Raw genomic sequence first — 19,969 nt, 5'->3', positions numbered from 1 at the left:
TTAATCCTTGGGTTGGGAAGATCCTCTGAAGAAGGGAACTGCAACCCACTCCAGTATTCTTGCCTGGAGAATCCCATAGAGGAGCCTGGCGGGCTACAGTCCACGGGATTGCAAAAATACAACTGAGCAACTAACACAGGCCTGGTTCAACTGTGTCCTTGGACTTGTCTCTGCACAGATTAGGTCTTATTGAAGGCTCCTTTTCTAGGCCCTGATACTCTTAGGTTCCCTACAGCTGGAAGAGAGCTTACTAGCCAGTGAGTGATGAGGTCTGAACAGGGCTGAGCTCTGGACACAAGTGTGGCTTTGGGGTGAATCTGGGAAGGGCAACGAGACACTAGGCCTCACCTTGGTTAACTGGTCCCCCTCGCGCCAGAAGCAGAAGCCTGAGCAGACAGTCTCCCCACGCCGGTACTCTGGGCTCTCCCGGTGCGTAGGCAGCGTAACTGACCTCAGCGCAATGACATAGGGTTCCCTGTATGGAAGAAGTGTGCAGAGGGGGGCACGGGAAAGGGTCAGGGCAGCTTCCAGAAGGCCCCTCCAGCACTGACCAGGGCCCTGCTGCAGGGATGCCCTCGCCAGAGTCTAAGGCACACAGCCTGGCTCCAGTTCAAGCTGCAAAGGAGGTTCTAGACAGGAGGTGCCTGTGGGTGAGTAGTTCTGAACCCACCAGATACCAGCATGACTGCACTGTGGACCTTCTGGAAACATTCTCCACCTCCCTCTCCCTGCCCCGGGGAAGCAGTGCTGCACTTTGGATTTTCGTGCTTCATCTTTTTGCCTGTCTCTAGCACAAGTGATGCCATTTCTCCAGCATCCTCACCACGGTGCAGCTGGGAGCCTTACCACCCTTCAGGCAACATGGGGCTTTCAGAGGCTGGAGGCCAAGGAATGGGCCATGTGAGAGTTGGCCTGTCCGTGACCTGGGGCAAGGCACCCTCACCACACCAGGGACAGAGACCACCCTGCTTTAGAGCATGAGTGACCGCAGAGGGCAGGATGTCCTCTTGTTCTCCATTCTACCCACAGTAAGACCACGGCCACCGATCTTACGCTGAGGTCCTGAGGCCATAGGAAAGAGGGTTGACTACCTGGATGTCCCCTCCCTGGGGAGGAAGATGAACCTGCCCACCTCCCAGCCCAGCAGGCATGCACGCACCCGATGTCACAAGGCTTCCGTCGAGAGGCCAGGATGATGAAGTCCTGGGGCTTGGGGTCACCACCGAGGGCGGGGCTGATGACGTGGTAGATGGCATCATCCTCATCCACCTGCTGCACTAGCTCCACGCTCCTGTGTGGAGTCCACAGGGGTCACAGAGGCTCCGTGTGTGACAGCAGGGTTGACCCAGCCACTCCCCTGCCCCCATGCTTCAGCCACCCTGAGCACATGCTTGGGGGGTATATCACCCCCAGACCACTCAACAGGGACCACAGGAGGGCAGAAAAGCCTGGCCAAAGGGGACATACACATCTGGGCTTGCAGACACATACACAAGCAAATAAACCCCACTTGTGGGCACACATGCAGAAACACATGGACACCCACTGATGCACACACAATACTATAGATGTCTGTCTGTGTCTGTGCAAATGCACATACATGGATGTGTGATGATTTAGTAACTATACTGAATATTGAGTGAGTGCCCACTGTGCCAGGCACTGTTCTAACAGCTTACATGTACTATCTCCTTTAACGTCACATCAGCCCAAGCAGCTGGTACTCTGAGTATCCCCATTTAATAGACGAAGGGACTGGGACTCAGAGAAGTAACTCACCCATGGCCACAGAGCTAATAAGGAAGCAGGTCTGGGATGTGCACAGGTTGGGTGCCAGAGCTGTGCCCCTCAGATGCGGGTACACTACACACATGTGCCCAGGTAGACACACCCAGGCTTATACCAACACACACAAGGACATACTTGCAGAGACACAACTTGTCCAAACCTGCCACTTTCCCTTCACATCTCGACATGAAGAATTGGCAAGCTTGGTAAATTGAGCAAACTGGACATTCTCTGAGCTACCCTGAGTCTGGGAGGAGTTCCCACTTACCCCCTCCACTTCCCAACCACCTCCCCAAGCTGCACCCAAGCTCCTCTCAGAAGGCAGAACTCAGTTTGAAAACCACTGATCTACCCCTATGTGCAAATACATACCCACACCTCAAGTACCCATTTTAAGAGGAGGGAAACTGAGGCCCAGAAAGGACATGACTGGCCCATGGTCACATAGTTAGTTGGGCCAGGCCCTCATCTCCAATTCCAGGCTCAGTCCCTTCCCTGAAGGCTTGGAATACCCATGACTCAGATACTCACTTAAAACATAACCATAGCACCTGCCCTCCCATAACCCACGCCTAGATAAAAGCCAGCAAGGGGCCCAGAGCAGTAGGGGTGGCTCAGCAGGAGGAGACACCTCAGGGCCCCTTCCCCAGCCCACTCCCCGGTACCCCTGCCCTCCGGCACCCACCGGCAGTGCTTGTCCCACTCGGGCCTCCGGCGGAGGTCAGAGAGCAGCAGGAAGGCCTGGGCTGTGTCCACGTGCACCAGCATCTCCATGTGGAAGGAGAGGAACTTGTCCTCCTCTAGAGTGTACAGGCGGACCTGCTCGGGACAGAGGGCAGCCTCGTTCCCTCGTCTCCTCCTCACACTGTGCTGGGGACCTGGGCTGGAAGTCAGGGCTGCGCCGATTGCTGTGTGTCTGTGAACAAGTGACTCAACCTCTCTGAGCCTCGGTGGCAGCCCCGTGAAAAATGGGAGAATCAGCGCAAAGTGGATAGGAAGCTGTCTGAAGAAGCAGGCACTTCATGGACAAGCCCACTAGTCAGATGGAATGGTACTTGACGTGAAACGGAACGCACTCATCCCTTCCCACAGGTGACTGCACGGTGCCTAAGGAGATACGTCAAAGGCTACATTCTGCATGACCCCCTTTACTGCATGTTCTCAAACAGACCAAACGAAGGCACGGAAAACTGGCCTGTGGTTTCCAGGGACTGGAGTGGGAAGAGGTTTGATCACAAAGGAGCCAGAGAAATGGGGGTTTATGGAAATGCTCCATATCTTGATTACTGTCGTGATGATGTAACTTCGTGTGTTTTCCACCCTAGCAGGATTACACACTAAAAGGGGAGAGTTCTACTGTATGCAAATTATGCCTCGATTTTTTAAATATTGAAAATTTTCTTTTTAAACATAACAAGATCAAGAAGCAGTAACTAATGCAAAACCAGAATGGATCCTCAGAGCCAGGCGTCCATCCAGCCACGGATGTCACTGTGGGGAAGTGACCCATCCCAGGACACAGGCAAAAGTGGCAGAGCTCAAGCCCCGCCTCAGCCCACCCTTGCCCCCAGCCCCCAGCCGAGCCACGCCAGCCCTTGAGGGGTGGGCGTGTTTCTACAACTGGTTGGTTTCATGACTCTCCCAGGACCTTCTAGGGAACCCCCCTCTGACCTGAGTGGTTCGAGAGGGTTTCATGGCTCACAGTCAACACCTCTGGCTGCTCAGAGGAGGAAGGAGAGCTGGGAGGCTGGGTCCGCTACCTGGTTGCTCTCTGAGGACAGCACCCAGTTGTCCTTGGCCACGAGCATCTTCAGGGAGGAGACGTTGCTGTAGCTCAGGCACACCTGCACGGACACACAGACCAGTCTCACCCTCCCCTCCTCGGGGCTCCGCGCCAGGGCCCCTCTGACGGGTGGGCAGGAAGCTGCGCATGAAGGAAGGAGCCCTGGGCTCTGGGAAGGAGGCCCGGGCTGGGCCAGACGACTCCTCCCCTTGGGGCCTCAGCTCGCTCCTGCCAAGCCGGGGGACACAGGAAAGCCCTTGGCTCACCAGGCCAGTCCTGAGGCAGAGAATCCTGCCCCCTTTGGGCCTCCTCCAAGAAGGGAGGGTTAGGGGTCCCCAACAGGTCTGAAGGCTGTCCGCACAGAGCAGAAGGCCTTACCTGGTTGCTAGGATCCCAGGGGACAGAGAGGGGCATCTCTGCCTGCTTACAGGACACGATGTACTTCCTGGGAGAGAGGGAAGATGACAGCCTTGGTCCCTCTGGGGCCCACCTCTTCTCAGCAAGCTGACTGTGTGCCAGGCCCTGTGCTCAGGCCAGCAGGGTGGGAGACACCCCTATCTGGCCAGGGAGACTGGGTGGGCACACAGAAAACAGCAGCTGAGGACACGCACACTCAGAGGTGGGGATTCGCAGGGAAAGGTGTAGACCCGTAACCCTTGCCTGAGTGACCTCACCCTTGTGCCTCAGTGTCCTCATCTGTAAAGTGGGATCAGTAGTCACACCTGCCCCCTCATGGGGTCATCAGGAGGAGAACAGCATTTGGCATATGGTGTGTTAGTTGCTCAGTCGTGTCTGACTCTTTGCAACCCTGTGGACTGTAGCCCGCCAGGCTCCTCTGTCCATGGGATTCTCCAGGCAAGAATACTGAAGTAGGTTGCCAAACCCCTCCCTAAATGCACATTTTTCTTATTAACATTAGATGGTAAACCCTGGTGCATTTATAGTACTTTCAGGCATGTAAAGTGCTTTGGTAGCAATCACTCACACCTGGATTTGCATCACAAGCAATTGCTCTCCTCCTCTCAGAGTCTTTCTCCATCTCCAAAATGGGCATCATCGTAATCAATGGGAGGGACACAAGACGTAAAATTGGCCACACCTGCCCGGGTTCAAATTCTCATTATTCCTATCTCTGTGCCCGTGGACACCTAGTCCCTCTCTCCTCGGCATCCTCACCTGTACAAGGGGCCGGTAAGACTGCTGTGTCATGAGGCCAAGACTAGAGACCGCCTGGATGTAAAGGCCCAGCCCAGGGGCAGCACCAAAGACAGACGAGTCCCCAGGGGCAGGGAGCAGACAGGGAGTTGAGACAGAATTGAAGCCGTGTCCCCTCCCACCACCTGGCTTCCACTTGCCTGTCCAGGCGGATCTTCTTCCTGGCACTGGCCTCTCGGTACCGCCGCTCGCCATCCTGGGGGGAGGGGCCCAGACAGATTGTGGTGGGGGGCAGGACAACCAGCTCACCCAGCCCCCATTACCGCCTGCCTTCCTTCCCCAAAGGGCCCAAGGAGACACTCCCTGCAGTCCTAAAGCGGACTTCAGGTCGCACAGGGGCAGCCTGGACAGCGCAGTGCCCGGTCACTGAGGCCCAGCCCCAGCTTCCCCTCACACCCGTGAGTGACTTTGGGAAAACCACCCACTCTCACTAAACATGTTTCCTCCTCCAAAGGGGACTTGCTATTGGTAGGCACGCTTCTGAAGTGTTTTCCACACAAAACTTCACCTAAGTCTTATAGCAACCCTCTGAACTGGCACTACTACTACACCCATTTGATTTTATTTTGGCCACACCAGGCAGCTTGCAGCTACTCAGTTCTCCCACCAGGGATTGAACCTGGGTCATGGCAATACTTTGGCCACCTGATGTGGAGTCAACTCACTGAAAAAGACCCTGATGCTGGGAAAGACTGAAGGCAAAAGAAGAGGGTGCCAGAGGACAGATGGTTAGATGGCACTTCCGACTCAATGGACATGACCTTGAGCAAACTCCAAGAGATAGAGGAGGACAGGGATCTGGCGTGCTATACTCCATGGGGTCACAAAGAGACAGACACAACTTAGCAACTGAACAACAGCAACAGCGTGGCAATGAAATCCTGGGATTCTAAATACTAGGCCATCAGGGAACTCCCAGTACTATCCCCATTTTACAGAGGAGGAAACTGAGGCACAGAAAGGCTAAGTGGCTCACCCAGGGTCACAGGACTAAGGAGTGTGGCCAGGAACAGAATCTAGATGTCCTAGCCCGGAGCCCATCTCTGAACTAGTACCTCTAACATCTCCTCACTCATGGACATTTATTGGCAAAGACCTGAAAGGACATCACAGACTGTCTCCTGTCCCACTGTCTTCAGGCTCCCCACTCCTTTGCCCACCACCCGTCTTGACTGCCCAACACTGGCTCTAGAGCAGAGGTTTCACAGTACATGCTCAGCCTTGTGCAGCAGGCAGGGCAGGGGACCTTCTGGAAGAGAAGAGGCAACCTCACCAAGGTCACTCCCTGGCCCCTGGAAGCAAGCCCGAGCCTGGCCCTCAGGAGGCACAAGGGAGCATTTTTTAGAGCCAGCCTGGACCCCTGGTCCCTGACTCTCATCCCTACCCTTTTTGCTCCCCTGTCACCACGGTCAGAGCAGTTGCCACTTAGTCAGGCACAGGATCAGTGTCTCCCCAACAATCCTATAAGGCAGGAACTGCAGATATGCCCTCTTTAAAGATGGGACTGAAGCTCAAAGAGGGCACCCATTAGAACGTGGCCAAGGTGGGGTCCAACCCACATCTGACCCTAAAGCCAGTGCTTTTACAGATCTGCAGGCTCAGGAGTGCTGGTTAATGCCCAGCAATGAGGGAGGCCCACACACATGGTTCAAGTTCTTCCAGAAAGCACAAGGAGCACCTCTGGGGCTCACAGCAGGGCACTCAGGGCCAAGCTGTTCCTCAGCAGAAGGATAGAGCTGGGCCTGTGCTCCCCAGTCCTGTCACCCCTGGGCAGAGAGGGAAGGGGGCTGGTAGTGGGGCACTCACCCCAGGCTGGGGCCGAATCCAGGGCAGCATCTGAGGCTGGTCATCTGCACCCAGGACCACGAAGGTCATGAAGGCGCTGTTGATGTGCCGCCGATGGGTCTCGGCCTCCTGGCGGTAGGCCTCCACGCACACGCCCACCTCCATGCTGAGGGGGAAAGAGGGATGCCGTCAGCTGGACAGATCTTCCCAAGGCCACCCCTCCGCAACACACATGTGCACACGCGAACACACACACACACACACGCACGCACGCACGCGCACACACACACACGTACTCCTGCCGCTTCTCCCACAGTCCGGATCAGAGACCGCTGGACGGGAAACTCAGAAGCCTTCCCTTTCAACAATGTTTACACAGCACCCGCTGCACCCCTGGCCCGTGCTCATCTCTGGGGGTCACAGCAATGAATAAACCTGTGCAGTCTAGGTTCTCATGCACTGACAGCTAGGGGATGGGGAAACAAATGTCTCTATAAAATATGTTTATGTAAAAACAAAGGGTTATGGAAAGACATAAAGAAGGTGGAGGGGCAGGGCCTAATTAGAGAAAATGCTCATTATAAACATATTCACCAGTGCTCTAACAGCCGTGCTCCCGACAGCTCAGTTGCTGCTGTCTCTGTACCTCCAACTGTCTCAATGAATTATAAAATAGCAGCTGCCTCCATTCCCCTCACTTAGCAATGCAGACTTTATGCAGATGAGGAAATCAATACCTTGAACAGGGCACTAACTTGCCCAAGGTCACACAACAGTCAGGAAGAGAATCTGCACTAGAAACCAGGCCTCACAGATCCTAGTTCAGGACTTTTTGCTCTGCACAACAGCAGAATGTGTGCTTATCAGAAGGAATAGTAAAATGATAATAATAATAATAAAAATAATAGCAGCAGCAATGGCTGACCTTCAGTGAACGTTCTCTCTGTCATTATACTATTAAACAGCAACTCCTCATTTAATCCTTGCAATTATGAGGTAGCTGTGGTGAGCCCCGGTTCTCGAAAGAACTGAGGCTCAGAGGGTTAAGTAACTTGCCCAAAGTCACACAGATGCTAGGAGGCAAGCCATATTTGAACCCAGGCAGCCTGGCTCTTGATCCCTCAGTGTTAATGACTACATATTACTGAAAATCACCACATCTTTGAAATCATCAAAAGAGATGCATACTTTAAGTAAGCTTTCGTGGGGGTATCAGAATCCATTACAAAGATAAGGGCTCTGGGAACTGTTTGCGGTTTTAGGAAAAGGGTCAAGAAGGGTTCGATAAACAACAGAACACTGGCCAGAGGTGCCCCGTGACCCAAGCATCCAGTGCGGCAGGATCAGAGGCAGGAGCCAGGGAGAGAGACCAAGACACAGAGCACGAGGCGTGACTCAGGATGGGGAGGCCAGAGGAGGAACACCAGAGTGAACCCTGGGGATGGTGCAGGGACCCAGCAGCCAGAGTCCAGACCCCATAGACCTCGTCTACTGGGGAAACGGTTCCTGACACTTTGAGGTAATGTCCCTTCTCAGGCCAGGAAGAGCCCTCAGTCCCAGGGGGCCCCATCGCATCCATCCCAGCCCCTCACCTGTGCTTGAAGGCGTTGTTCACGATGGCCTTGAGCACCAGACGGTCCCCAACCTGGGATGGGCCCCGGAAGTGGAACATCTCAATGGCCTTCAGGGTAGGGTGGGCACGGCAGAGCCGGCTAGAGGAGGCCGGGGGTCAGGGGACAGGACAAAGCACCCTCCAGTGCTTCTCCCTGCCCCCATCCCAGAGCCTGCCCAGAGCCACACGCACCACCCTCTGGCCCACCCACTCCCACCCAACCCAGTGACAGCTCTACCCAGAGGAAGAGAACTGAAGTCCCATCTCACAGCTTAGAATACTGAGGTCTACGTGCGTAGCTGGGAAAAAAGTTGAATTTGAGGTGACAAAGAGCAGGGCTTGCAATAAACCTTTTCCTTTCAATGTTTATATCCTAGCACCTGCTGTTCCTACTACCTAGAAGCCCTCCCCTTACCCAAAGCTACTTGTCATTCAAGGCCCGGCTGACAAACTCCTCCTCTAGGAAGCCCTCCCTGACTATCCACACTCTGACTCTCCTCTGAGATCTTATTGCACTCATAGCCTTGGCTGCCCAAAATGGCGTTGCTTATGTACTATGTCCACAGGGTAAACACAGAGAAAGGGCCATTGGAGCTAGGCTCCAAAGGGTGGAAGAATTCGCCTGGCTGAGGAGGATAAGGGTTAGGGAGGCACTCCTCTCAGAGGGAACAGCAAGTACAGTCGTGGAGGTATGACAGTGTCAATTAATGAATGTCGGTCATCATAACTACAAAAATACGCTTCAATACTTGGGGCAGAACAAGTCCAAGACAGGTACACAGGTTATAGAAGAGGGAAGGAATTCTTTCCACCTTTAGGGAGAAGGGGACAGTTAAAGAGGCTTCTTAAAGGACAGACAGGATTTTAGTAAAGAATAGTGGGGCTACAAGGTGGAAGGTCAGCCAGGAGGGGAGACAAGGGCTGGGAGCATGGTGGGGTGGGTGGGAAGGAGAAGGGCAAATGGCTTGCTTTGCAAAGAGTATAAAATCCAGGAAGTGACTGGACAGGGCCAGGGCAGGGGGAGGCCCTGGTGCTAGCTGAGGGCTTGACATTTCCCCCGGCAAGCTCACAGAAAATCATTCCTCTCTGGTTCCCTGGGTCTGAAGGCCCCAGCTTACCCTATAAGAACAGTCGAGCTACTGAAGCCTTGAATGCTAGCACCAAATCAGGGTTTCTGCCCCAGAAGGAGCTGGCCAAGGGAAGGAGAGGAAGAAAGAAGAGGAGGCACCTGGCTGCAATGGTGGCCACGTTCTCCATCCAGGCCATGATCTGCCCCCCAAAAGTATTGCCCTGGTGATTGGCGTGGGGGGGCAGGACCAGCTCCACACTCTCCACCCGCGTCTTCTCGGCCGGCACCATGTGGCTGCAGTCTCTGCTCTCCAGATCTGACCAAGGAGGGATAAAGCGAGGAAGTGAGAAGATTCCCGAGGGCAGACCCCGCCACGGGCAGCCCAGGAACCCCACCACCACCAGTCCACACAGCTTCTCTTATTCACTCAGCACCAAGGAGGTGCCATGTATTTCCCATCTCCCAGGGGAAGAGAGCTCGTCGGGCGAGGCCTGTGAAAGAGGAGGTCTTTCGCTTGGTGTGTAGGCTACCCAGCAATGTCACAGGCAGGGAGGAGAGCAGTTGAAGCCCTGAGCCAAGGTCTGGAAACCAGACAGGCAGGACAGTCATAAGCAGCAACGAGACCCAGGCTTAGCTGGAGCCGAGGACAAGCAAAGGGGCAGCACAAGATAAGGCTCAGATAAGGGCCCAGACACCAGTCTAAGGCATCTAGACTGACCCTTGGGTAGAAGGGCTATCACGACAGGAGGGATCCACAGGGGCTGCAGTGGGATGGATGGTGCCAGGGGCCTGGACGACCATAGCAAGAGCTGGGCCTGCCGTGGCCTCCAGGCCCCACATAAGTAGGGCACATGGAATCTAGAGCACAGCTCACTGCCTTCAGTGGGGTTTGCTACCACTGTCTGCTCTCTCTCCACTCTGAGCGGCTGAATTATCCTTGATGGGTCCTAAAACTGCCTCCTTTAGGTTTCCAGGGAGACTCTGCATTCTCATTGTCTGGAGATCAGAGAACAAAACCAAGGTCACCTCTCTAGACCTATGCCCCCAGCCTGTATCCTCTGTTAGAAAGACCTTGCTTCACCTCTCCACCTGTCAAAATCCTCCCAGTCCAAAGTAGGTCTTGTGTGCTGGCACAGGACAATCTGCAGGATATGCTTTTAAGGGGAAAGGAGCAAGATATGGGACAGTAGGTGCCGTTCCCCTATGGGGTAAGAAGAGAGGGTTGAAGTGAGAGGTAGTATGCATTAATATGGCTTCCCCGGTGGCTCAGACAGTAAAGAATCTGCCTGCAGTACAGAAGACCCAGGTTTGATCCCTGGGTCGGGAAGATCCCCTGGAGAAGGGAATGGCTACCCACTCCAGTACTCTTGCCTGGAAAATTTCATGGACAGAGGAGCCTAGTGGGCTACAGTCCATGGGGTTGCAAAGAGTTGGACACGACTGAGCAACTTCACTTTCAGTTTTCATTTTCATGCATTGGAGAAGGAAATGGCAACCGACTCCAGTGTTCTTGCCTTGAGAATCCCAGGGACAGGGGAGCCTGGTGGGCTGCCGTCTATGGGGTCGCACAGAGTCAGACACAACTGAAGCGACTTAGCAGCAGCAGCAGCAGCAGCAGCAGCAGCAGCAGCTGCTGCCTTTTTGGAGGGGCCTGGGTTCTGGGGTAGAAGAGAGTCTTGCTTTTTATTCTATCTCTATCTTTTTTATCCCTAGAGCTATCTCAATCTATCTACCTATCTAGCTACCTGTCTACTGAGTTGGCCAAAAGAGGGAATATCTTACAGAAAAACCCAAATGAACTTCTTGACCAACCCAATATATGCTTTTTTTTTAAGTCCTAGGGTCCTCAAGGCCAAGCTCAATACTACCTTCCCAAACACCTTGACTCCTAGAGACCCAAATGCATTTAGTGGATGACAAACTGTTTTCCATGTGTCACGGCTCCTAGGAACTGGGTGAGAGGTCCAAATGCTCCCTTTTCCCCACTAAGGGACCTTGAGGCAAGAGGGTTATCCAGTCCTGAGGCCATCATTGGGTGGATATCCCAGGGAGACTTCCTTCCTTTCTCTGCCCAGCGGGAGGCCCAGACAGAGAGGAGCATGTAGGACACGAGCTGCCCTCCCCACCCATGACGCTCACCATCCTGAATGACGCAGTTGGCGAGGAGGTCCTTAATGGTGTCTGCGTAGACCAGTCGCATGCGCCGGCGCTCCGCCGCCACGCTGTGCTCCGTCTTCTCCTCTTCCGTCCGCGGCATGGTTGGCTTCAGCTTCACCTGCGGCGGGGGCAGAGTGGGGGGTTTCAGGACAAATTCCCTGAAACAGCATGAGGGCGTGCCCCCCTAGGATTGCAAGGAGATCAAACCAGTCAATCCTAGAGGAAATCAACCCTGAATATTCATTGGAAGGACTGATGCTGAAGCTGAAGCTCCAATACTTTGGCCACCTGATGCAAAGAGCCGACTCTTTGGAAAAGATCCTGATGCTGGGAAAGATTGAGGGCAGGAGGAGAAGGGGATGGCAGAGGATGAGATGGTTGGATGGCATCACCGACTTGATGGACATGAATCTGAGCAAACTCTGGGAGAGGGTGAAGGAGGGGGAGCCTGGCGTGCTATGGTCCATGGGGTCACAAACAGTTGGACACAACTTAGTGACTGAACAACAACTGTCCCCCTAGTAATCATCTCACACCTGGGGCTCCTGGATGGTTACAAGTCTTGTCCCCTCTTTGTCCCCATCTTCCATCTCCATGTTGACTGACATATCATTTTCACCCTCCAGTGTCCCCTGAGCCCATTCTTGGGCACAGGAACTATGGATGAGGAATGTCAAGGCAGGACATGGAAGGCAATAGAAAGACCTGGAGAATCCTGCAGTGAGGTGCACTGGGAGAGAAGGGGAAAAGCAGAGCAGGAAGGCACTTGGGGAACAACCACAGCGGGGGGCCTTCTTCTGGAAGCTATGGATTCCCTGCTGCACCCCCATCTCTACCACTCCACCAACCCCCAGAATCATCGCCCTGGAAAGGCACCCAGGTGGCCTGGCAGCATAGAGTGGTCAGGTATAGCCACCTACCTTGGAGAGCTCCTTGTGGGCCACAAAGGTGGCTAAGGCCTTGCACACACACCACTGCTTCTCAGAGCACAGGTCCTCAGAGGCCACCTGGATGCCCACCTGGAAAGGCAGAGCAAGGTGGACGAGTGAGGAGGGAGGAACTAGAATCCTACAGCTTGAGATGGGAAGCATCACCAGGCCCGGCTTCTGGTATTTCTGTATCACCTACCAAGTCCAGGGGGCTAGAGATGTGGGATAGGTTCTGATTCTGGCCCTGGCTCCCTGGGGAACCTTGGGCATGTCAATTCCTTTCTCTGGGCCTCAGTTTCCTCATCTGTAAAATGGGAATGATTGTACCTACACTTACAGGGTTATTCAGAGGATCAAAATGAGACTGTGTTATGAAAGGGCTTGAAGTAAGTTAATATAAGTGTTGGCTAAATTGGAAGGACAGAGTTTGGGGGTTCATAGGGGGACCTTGAGCCCTTATGGGGTGTCCAGAGCTACAGTCAAGATTCTGCTATCCAAGCCTCAGTGTGCCTCAGTAACCACTGGCCCAGCTGGGTAAAGTTGCCTGGGCCTGACGTCCATAAGTAGGAAGTAGAGGTCCTTCCTCTTTGTGCGTCACCAAAGAGTTCTCTCATTAAACCTTCCACAATCCTGCAGCATAGGAATCATGTGCCCATTTTACAGATGTGAAGACAGAGGCTGTGGGAGGTAAGCTAATGGACCAAAGTCTACCTCTCTCACTGCTTCAGCCCACTGACGTCAGGGCTAAGCACAGTGGCTGTCCTCCCTGCATTCACCTGGCTGCTGAACAGAGGGTCTGACACTAGGGGAAGGCCCAGGAAGCTGGAAGTCAAGGCCCACAGTGGAATCCACATCGCTCGGAGACCAGACCCTCCCCATCCCTGGCCTCAGTATTCCCTTCTGTGTTATGGCCATTGGAAAGTTAGATCCCTAGATCCTCCCAAACTTGCCAGCTATTTCAGAACTCTGTATCCTCAGCCAGGGCGCTGTGAGTATGCACACGCATGCACCCAGCCTGGGGGCTGAGAATGAAGAGAAAGTGGAAACCACCCACCCAGTGGCTCACCTCCATGCTAGAGTTGAAGGCCCGGTTCACCTTGGCCTTGATATTCACCACTTGTCCAACACTGAGGAGGGAAAAGCAAGAGATGAGCCACCCAGAGGGACAAAAAGAGAGAACAGGGGCCTCAGATACTTGTGGGGCCTCTGCCGAGGGGAACTAGCCAAAAAATGTTACAGCGTACAGAGCATATTCACATCTATGATGCTACCAAAGCAAGTTGGCAAGACAGTGTTAGCACCCCATTTTACAGGTGGGGAAGCTGAGGCAAGAGAAGTGGCATAATGTCATTCATCTCCCCCTTCCCCCTGCTCCCCCTAGTCCAGTGAACGCTCAATATTCTCTTTGCTCTCAACTCAACAGTCCCTCCTAAGGAAAGCTACCCCACCCCCACCTTCTTATAGCCCCCCAAATTTTACCCTCCTAATACAGATCACCATAAATAATAATAATGAAAAAGTTTAAAATATTGCAAGAATTACTCAAATGTGACACAGGGACACTACATGAGCCAATGTTGTTGGAAAAATGAGGTCAATAGATTTGCTCAATGCGGGGTTGCTACAAAACTTCAAGCTGTAAAAAACGCAAGCTCTGCAAAGTGCAATAAGATAAGGCATGCCTGTATTTATCCACATACAGATAAAGCAAATTTAGCAAACTGTTAATTACTGACTCTCAGCGGTAATGATCACACCACTATTCAACTTTTCTATAATTTTGAAAGTTTTCATGATAAAATATTAGAAAAAGAACTTCCCTGACTCACCAATACAAAGAAAATCTATTTTTGGCAGTGCTAAAATATGACCCTTCCCCTTCCTCCTCCTCCCCTCTCCTCTTCCTCTCTAGCCTCCCCTAAAGCCAAGCAGTCACCCATTTGGACTCCCAAGCTTCTCTTCCTTCCTGTCTTCCATCTCACAGCTCAGGTCAAAATTGGCTCCATCCCCGGAGTCACTTCCCAGCCTCCTTGGGGGCCCCTTCAAGCCCCTAGTTTCCCAAAACCCCTCCAGAGGCAGCGCCTATAGACAAATCTGACCTTTTCAGCCAGTTGTAATAGAGCCCTTCCGCAGGACCAATACTCTTGGCAGAGAGAGGAACATGTTAAATGACACCACAGTGATGCTAATAGTAAAACCCAGATGATGGAGAACCCTAGAGAGCAAATGACCAAGGTTCTTCAACAAACAAACTCCAAGAAAAAACAGAGAGAGATAGGGAGTGGGAGGAGGAAGGAGAGGGTGCAGGGAGAGGGTGATGGCGGAGATGTAGGGCCTACAGGTTAAAAAAAGGACTTGAGGGAATTCCCTGGCAGTCCAGCAGTTAGGACTCAGTGCTCTCACTGCTGGGGACCAGGCTCCATCCCTGGTCAGGGAACTAGGATCCCATGAGCCATGAAGCACGGCCAAAGGGAAAAAAAGACTTAAGAGAACAAGTAACCAAATGCAACCTTATTTGCATCATGACTTGAACAAAATAACGCAAAAAACTATAAAGCAAAACAAAATAAATTCAAGAGACACTGTGGGCAACTGAACACCGACTGGATATTTGATGTTGGTGAGAAATTGTTCATTTTGTTTAGGGGTAGTAGTGGTATTTTTATGTTTTTTAAAAGTTCTTATTCCTTAGAGATGCATTTTGAGGCATTTTTAAATGGCTAAAGCAAAAACAAGCAAACAAAAAACCTTTCCCAGCTTTCCTCAGGTATGGCCAGGACTTTCCAGGTCACCAACCATGCTCCAGGCCCCTCTCCAGCTTGCCCTCACACCCACACCCTCCTCTGCCCAGACTCACCTCCACTCTACTGGGTCCTATGGCAGGCCCATCCATCACTACACGCTCCACCCCAGCATTCTCTATCATTGCTCCTCAGCTGTCAGATCCTGTTTTGGCAGCAGAGACTCAGAGTTGACCCAGACACAGCTCCACTGGCCTACAAATTCTCACTGCATACAGTACTGCAGGCAGCTCAAATACCTCCTCCAGGAAGCCACCCATGACTACCCTCTGTGACACTCACTATGTGCTGTGCTCAGTCACTCAGTCGTGTCCAACTCTTTGAGACCCCATGAATGAACTGTAGCCCACCAGGCTCCTTATCCGTGGAATTCTCCAGGCAAGAATACCGGAGTGAGTAGCTTATCCCTTCTTCAGGGGAACTTCCTGACCCAGGAATCGAACCAGGGCCTCCTGCATTGCAGACGGATTCTTTACCAGCTGAGCTACCAGGGAAGCCCCTGTGCCACTATGCATGCTATGCATGCACGCTTTCAGTCGTGTCCAACTCTTTGCAACCCTATGGACTATAACCCGCCAAGCCCCTCTGTCCATGGGGATTCTCCAGGCAAGAATACTAGAGTGGGTTGTCACTTCCTTTTCCAGTGCCTCTATCAGTTCAGTCACTCAGTCGTGTCCAACTTTTCACAACCCCATGGACTGCAGCACGCTAGGCCTCCCTGTCCATCACCAACTCCCGGCGTTTAATCAAACTCATGTCCATTGAGTTAGTGATGCCATCCAACCATCTCATCCTCTGTTGTTCCCTGCTCCTCCCGCCTTCAATCTTTCCCAGCATCAGGGTCTTTTCAAATGAGTCAGTGCTTCGCATCAAGTGTCCGAAGTATTGGAATTTCAGCTTCAGCGTCAGTCTTTCCAGTGAACATTCAGGACTGATCTGCTTTAGGATGGACTGGCTGGATCTCTTTGCTGTCTCTCAAGGGACTCTCAAGAGTCTTCTCCAGCACCACACAGTGCCTCTATACCCACCCTCAAAAACAGAGGCAATGTAGCCCATTGGTTGGGCTTCCCAGGTGCCCCAGTGGAAGAAGAATCCACCTGCAATGCAGAAGACACAGGTTTGATCCCCGAGTCAGGAAGATCCCTGGAGGAGGGCATGGCAACCCACTCCAGTATTCTTGCCTGGAGAATCCCATGGACAGAGGAGCCAGGTGGGCAACAGTCCTTAGGGTCACAAAGAGTTGGACACAACTGAAATGACTGAGCACGCCTGCACGCAGAGCCTACTAGGTAAGAGCAAGCTCTCTGGGGCCAGACTGCCTTGCCTGTAGTATATCCTGAGTTCTCCACCAGCTGTAAGACCCTAAGTAAGTTACTTTACTTCCCTGTGCCTCAGTTTCCTCACCTGTAAAAGGAGGATACTAATAGCCAGGATCTCACAGTCTTGTTCTGAGGACTTAGTAAGTTAATTGTCAATAGTAAAAAGACATTAGTTATTATAAAATACTGAATATAGTTCCTTGTGTTATACAGTAGGGCCTTCTCCCCCCCTTTTTTTTTTTTAAACTGGAGTATAATTGCTTTACAATGCTGTACACCTGAAACTAACAGACTATTGTAAATCAACCATCTTACATGTAAAAAATTGTTTACATGTTTTTTGAAAGGCTTACAAATAACTCATCAGTAGGGGCTCATTAGGACTTCCCTGGTAGTTAAGCTGGTAAAGAATCTGCCAGCAAAGCAGGAGACCTGGGTTTGATTCCTGGGTTGGGAAGATCCCTCAGAGGTTGGCATGGCAACTCACTCCAGTATTCTTGCCTGGAGAATCCCCATGGACAGAGGAGCCTGGTGGACTGTAGTCCATGGGGTCACACAGAGTTGGACACGACTGAGGAACTAAGCACAGCACATGGGTTCATTAACTGTGACAAAGGTACCATATGAATGTAAGATGTTATAGAAACTCTGTACCATCAACAGTGTTTTTGTAAATCAAACACTATTCTGAAATAAGATATTCAAAAATGAGTACTACAAAGCACCCATATGTCAAAGATCATTATTTGCCTGGAATTTACCCCTGTGAATTGAAATTATGTTTCTTTATTTGCCTCCCTGCAGACTGGGAGCTCCTGGGGCACAGAGACTATGTTCCAGTGGACTTTGTCGACTCCAAACCCAGCATGGGCCCTGGTCCAAAAAAGGCACAGGTAGTGAGGAATGACTGAATGAGTAAGCACAGGGACTGGCTGAACTTCTCCCTTAACCACGACGCATGGGGCACCAGGAAGTCCTGGATAGGTTTTGGCACTTGATTTCCCAGGTACTGATGGTTCAGAAGCAGGCCTGGAGGCCAGAGCACTGCAGGCAGCCCCTGTAGCCTGCCCTGGGCTGAGGCTTGGCTTGCTCCTTGGGTCCTAGCAAAACTGTGCGAAGACCAAGCTCCGTACAGTGTAATGAAAACCCTTCTAATCAGTACAGACATCGAACAAACAAAACTAGTAGGTAATGAGACCCCCATTCCTGGAGGTATGTGAGCAGAGGCTGAATGGTCCAAGCTTCTGGCTCAGGCTCTGCCAAGGCACCTTGTCTAGGGACCTCCCTACAGTCTGATGACCAATGACCCACAGAGAACAGCCAAGCTCCAAAAGGCATTCACTGATTAAGTCTAACCAGCACCCTTGAATATTCATTGGAAAGACTGATGCTGAAGCTGAAACTTCAATAATTTGGCCACCAGATTTGAAGAGCTGACTCACTGGAAAAGACCCTGATGCCGGGAAACCTTGAGGGCAGGAGGAAAAGGGGGTGACAGAGGATGAGATATTTGGATGGCATCACCAACTCAATCGACGTGAGTCTGAGCAAACTCCAGGAGATAGTGAAGGACAGAGAAGCCTGGCGTGCTACAGTCCATGGGGTTGCAAAGAGCTGGACATGACTTAGTGACTGAACAACAACTTCCATTTTGAAGATAAGAAAATTGAGGACCAGAGAAAGAGATTGACTTCCCCAAGTCACACAGCACCCCATGCCGCAGCATGAGCAACATCCAACTCCAAAGCTGGCTGAGGGAGCCCACCCCACGGCACCTGGCCACAGGGGCAGCTCCTAGTGCACTGCTGTCCCAGAGACCTTGCAGATGGGTCATGGCTCCAGAAAGGCTGCCCCCCATACATCTGCAAAGGCCCTCAGCTGAGGCAGGTGCCAGGCAGCACACAGGCTGATAAGGCAGGAGATGGGGGAAGAGCTCTGGGCTTGTGATGAGGAGACCAGAAAGAGAGGCAGGAAGCCACTTACCTGATGGTGTGCTCAAAATAGATGTCGTCCATGGAGGCTGTGACACAGGGGCACCCTGCATGCCTCTCCGCTGGCATCAGGAGAAGAAAGCCATCCGTTAGCAGCTTCCCCATGGCCCAGGCCTCTGATCCAATATCAGACCCTCCTAGCTAAGGCCTGCCTCCTCGCTTGCACCCCCACCACTCTTTACTTTCCTCACCGTGATTATGACACCCTGACCCTGTCTTACTTATCTGGGTTTTGTCTGTCTAGTGCCTCTCCCTTCTGCTAGACTGCAAGTCACTCGAGGGCAAGGAATTTCGCCCACCTTGTTCACTGCTGTGCCCAGTCCTGGAGCAGTGCCTGGCACGCAGTACTCAATAAGCAGCAGCTGAATGAATGCTCATGCCTCCACTTCCTGACTTCCTCAAGTGCCCAGACAACCTCACCCACCTTTGTCTGCTTGCCTGAGTCACTCTCATCCTGAGGACTCTGCTCCCAGGCCTGAGTCCTAGAATTCCTTCTCTACTTCCAGGGATGGGTCAGGGTTGTCTCAGGTCTGTTCTCCTAGAGCCCCAGTTCCGCCTCCCTTTCCCAACCCCTATCAGACAGTGCAGGGGGACAGTTAGGCCTCCTGTCTGCTCCCCCGCTACCATCAGTCTGTGAACTACCTGTGGGCTGGAGAATACTAGGGCATCGAAGGCAACAAAATGAGCTCCATCCAAGCTCCACTCAACCCTGCCCAATGCCATGGGTTTTGCTACTGTCAGCCTCGGAGCAACCACATCTAATGCTACGCAGCATCAGAGCAGGGACCCTAGGGTCCAGGACCAGCACTCAGAGCCCTGGGGGTTTGCAGGCAAGAGGGTGGGCCCAAGCTGAGCATGTGGAACTTGAAGAGGGCATCACAGGCAGGTGGAGCGGCCTGAGTGAAGGTCGGGATGAGAGAAGAGGGTGACGCTCAGGAAGGGCCTCTCCCCTGGTGTGTGTGGCCAGGGCTGGGAAGGCAGCCATGCCGGGTTCAGCCTCACCAGACAGGCAGGCAGTGGCATCGATCCACTTGAGCAGCTGCCCGACGCTCAGCTCGCCACGCTGGTTGGTGTGGCAGGGCAGCACCAGCTGGCTCATCTGCACCTCCGTGGGGTTCCGGTAGCCCTCGCCGTCTGCCATGTTGTCGCTGTCAGTGCGTGAGGCCGACTTCCGAGATGTGCGGTTGGAGAACACGGAGGCCAGGCCCTGGGGAGCAGGCAGGACGGTCAGCTCACAGCAGAGTCTCCAGGTCTGCCAGCCCCTGAGATCCCCAAGACCACCTGCCAAGAGAACCTAACTCCGAGAGTGGCCAGCACCCTCCAGCCCAGGGTCTCAGACCCCAGGGGCTCTCTGGATGTCCCTACTAGGCCCAGCTTCCTTTTAGCCACAAATTTCATGTTAACATATCCTTGCACCTGAGGGAGGGGGTGGGGAGAAAGGGATGGAGCAGAGTATTAATTCAACTGTAAGCCAGCTTTTTCAAGTTTTGCCTCAGATTCACCTTCGTTCTGGTAAGACT

General features: G+C 52.8%; 1 protein-coding gene across 1 annotated transcript in view; it reads right to left on the bottom strand.

The window, feature by feature from the left end:
* The window catches only part of ACOT11 (acyl-CoA thioesterase 11), a 46,814-nt gene that overhangs the window by 2,213 nt on the left and 24,632 nt on the right, over positions 1–19,969 (bottom strand). The window contains exons 2-15 of the mRNA XM_018044522.1: positions 19,452–19,656; positions 18,442–18,511; positions 13,405–13,465; positions 12,330–12,428; positions 11,392–11,527; positions 9,412–9,568; positions 8,164–8,283; positions 6,593–6,737; positions 4,927–4,982; positions 3,950–4,016; positions 3,549–3,632; positions 2,474–2,607; positions 1,160–1,291; positions 349–475 (exon numbers count right to left, since the gene is read on the bottom strand). Coding sequence (XP_017900011.1) covers positions 349–475; positions 1,160–1,291; positions 2,474–2,607; positions 3,549–3,632; positions 3,950–4,016; positions 4,927–4,982; positions 6,593–6,737; positions 8,164–8,283; positions 9,412–9,568; positions 11,392–11,527; positions 12,330–12,428; positions 13,405–13,465; positions 18,442–18,511; positions 19,452–19,656 — 1,593 coding nt within the window. The remainder of the gene's footprint in view (positions 1–348; positions 476–1,159; positions 1,292–2,473; positions 2,608–3,548; positions 3,633–3,949; positions 4,017–4,926; positions 4,983–6,592; positions 6,738–8,163; positions 8,284–9,411; positions 9,569–11,391; positions 11,528–12,329; positions 12,429–13,404; positions 13,466–18,441; positions 18,512–19,451; positions 19,657–19,969) is intronic.

This window comes from Capra hircus, chromosome 3, assembly GCF_001704415.2.
Source record: "Capra hircus breed San Clemente chromosome 3, ASM170441v1, whole genome shotgun sequence".
NCBI lineage: Eukaryota > Metazoa > Chordata > Mammalia > Artiodactyla > Bovidae > Capra > Capra hircus.
This window is presented reverse-complemented; position numbering and strand designations above follow the sequence as displayed.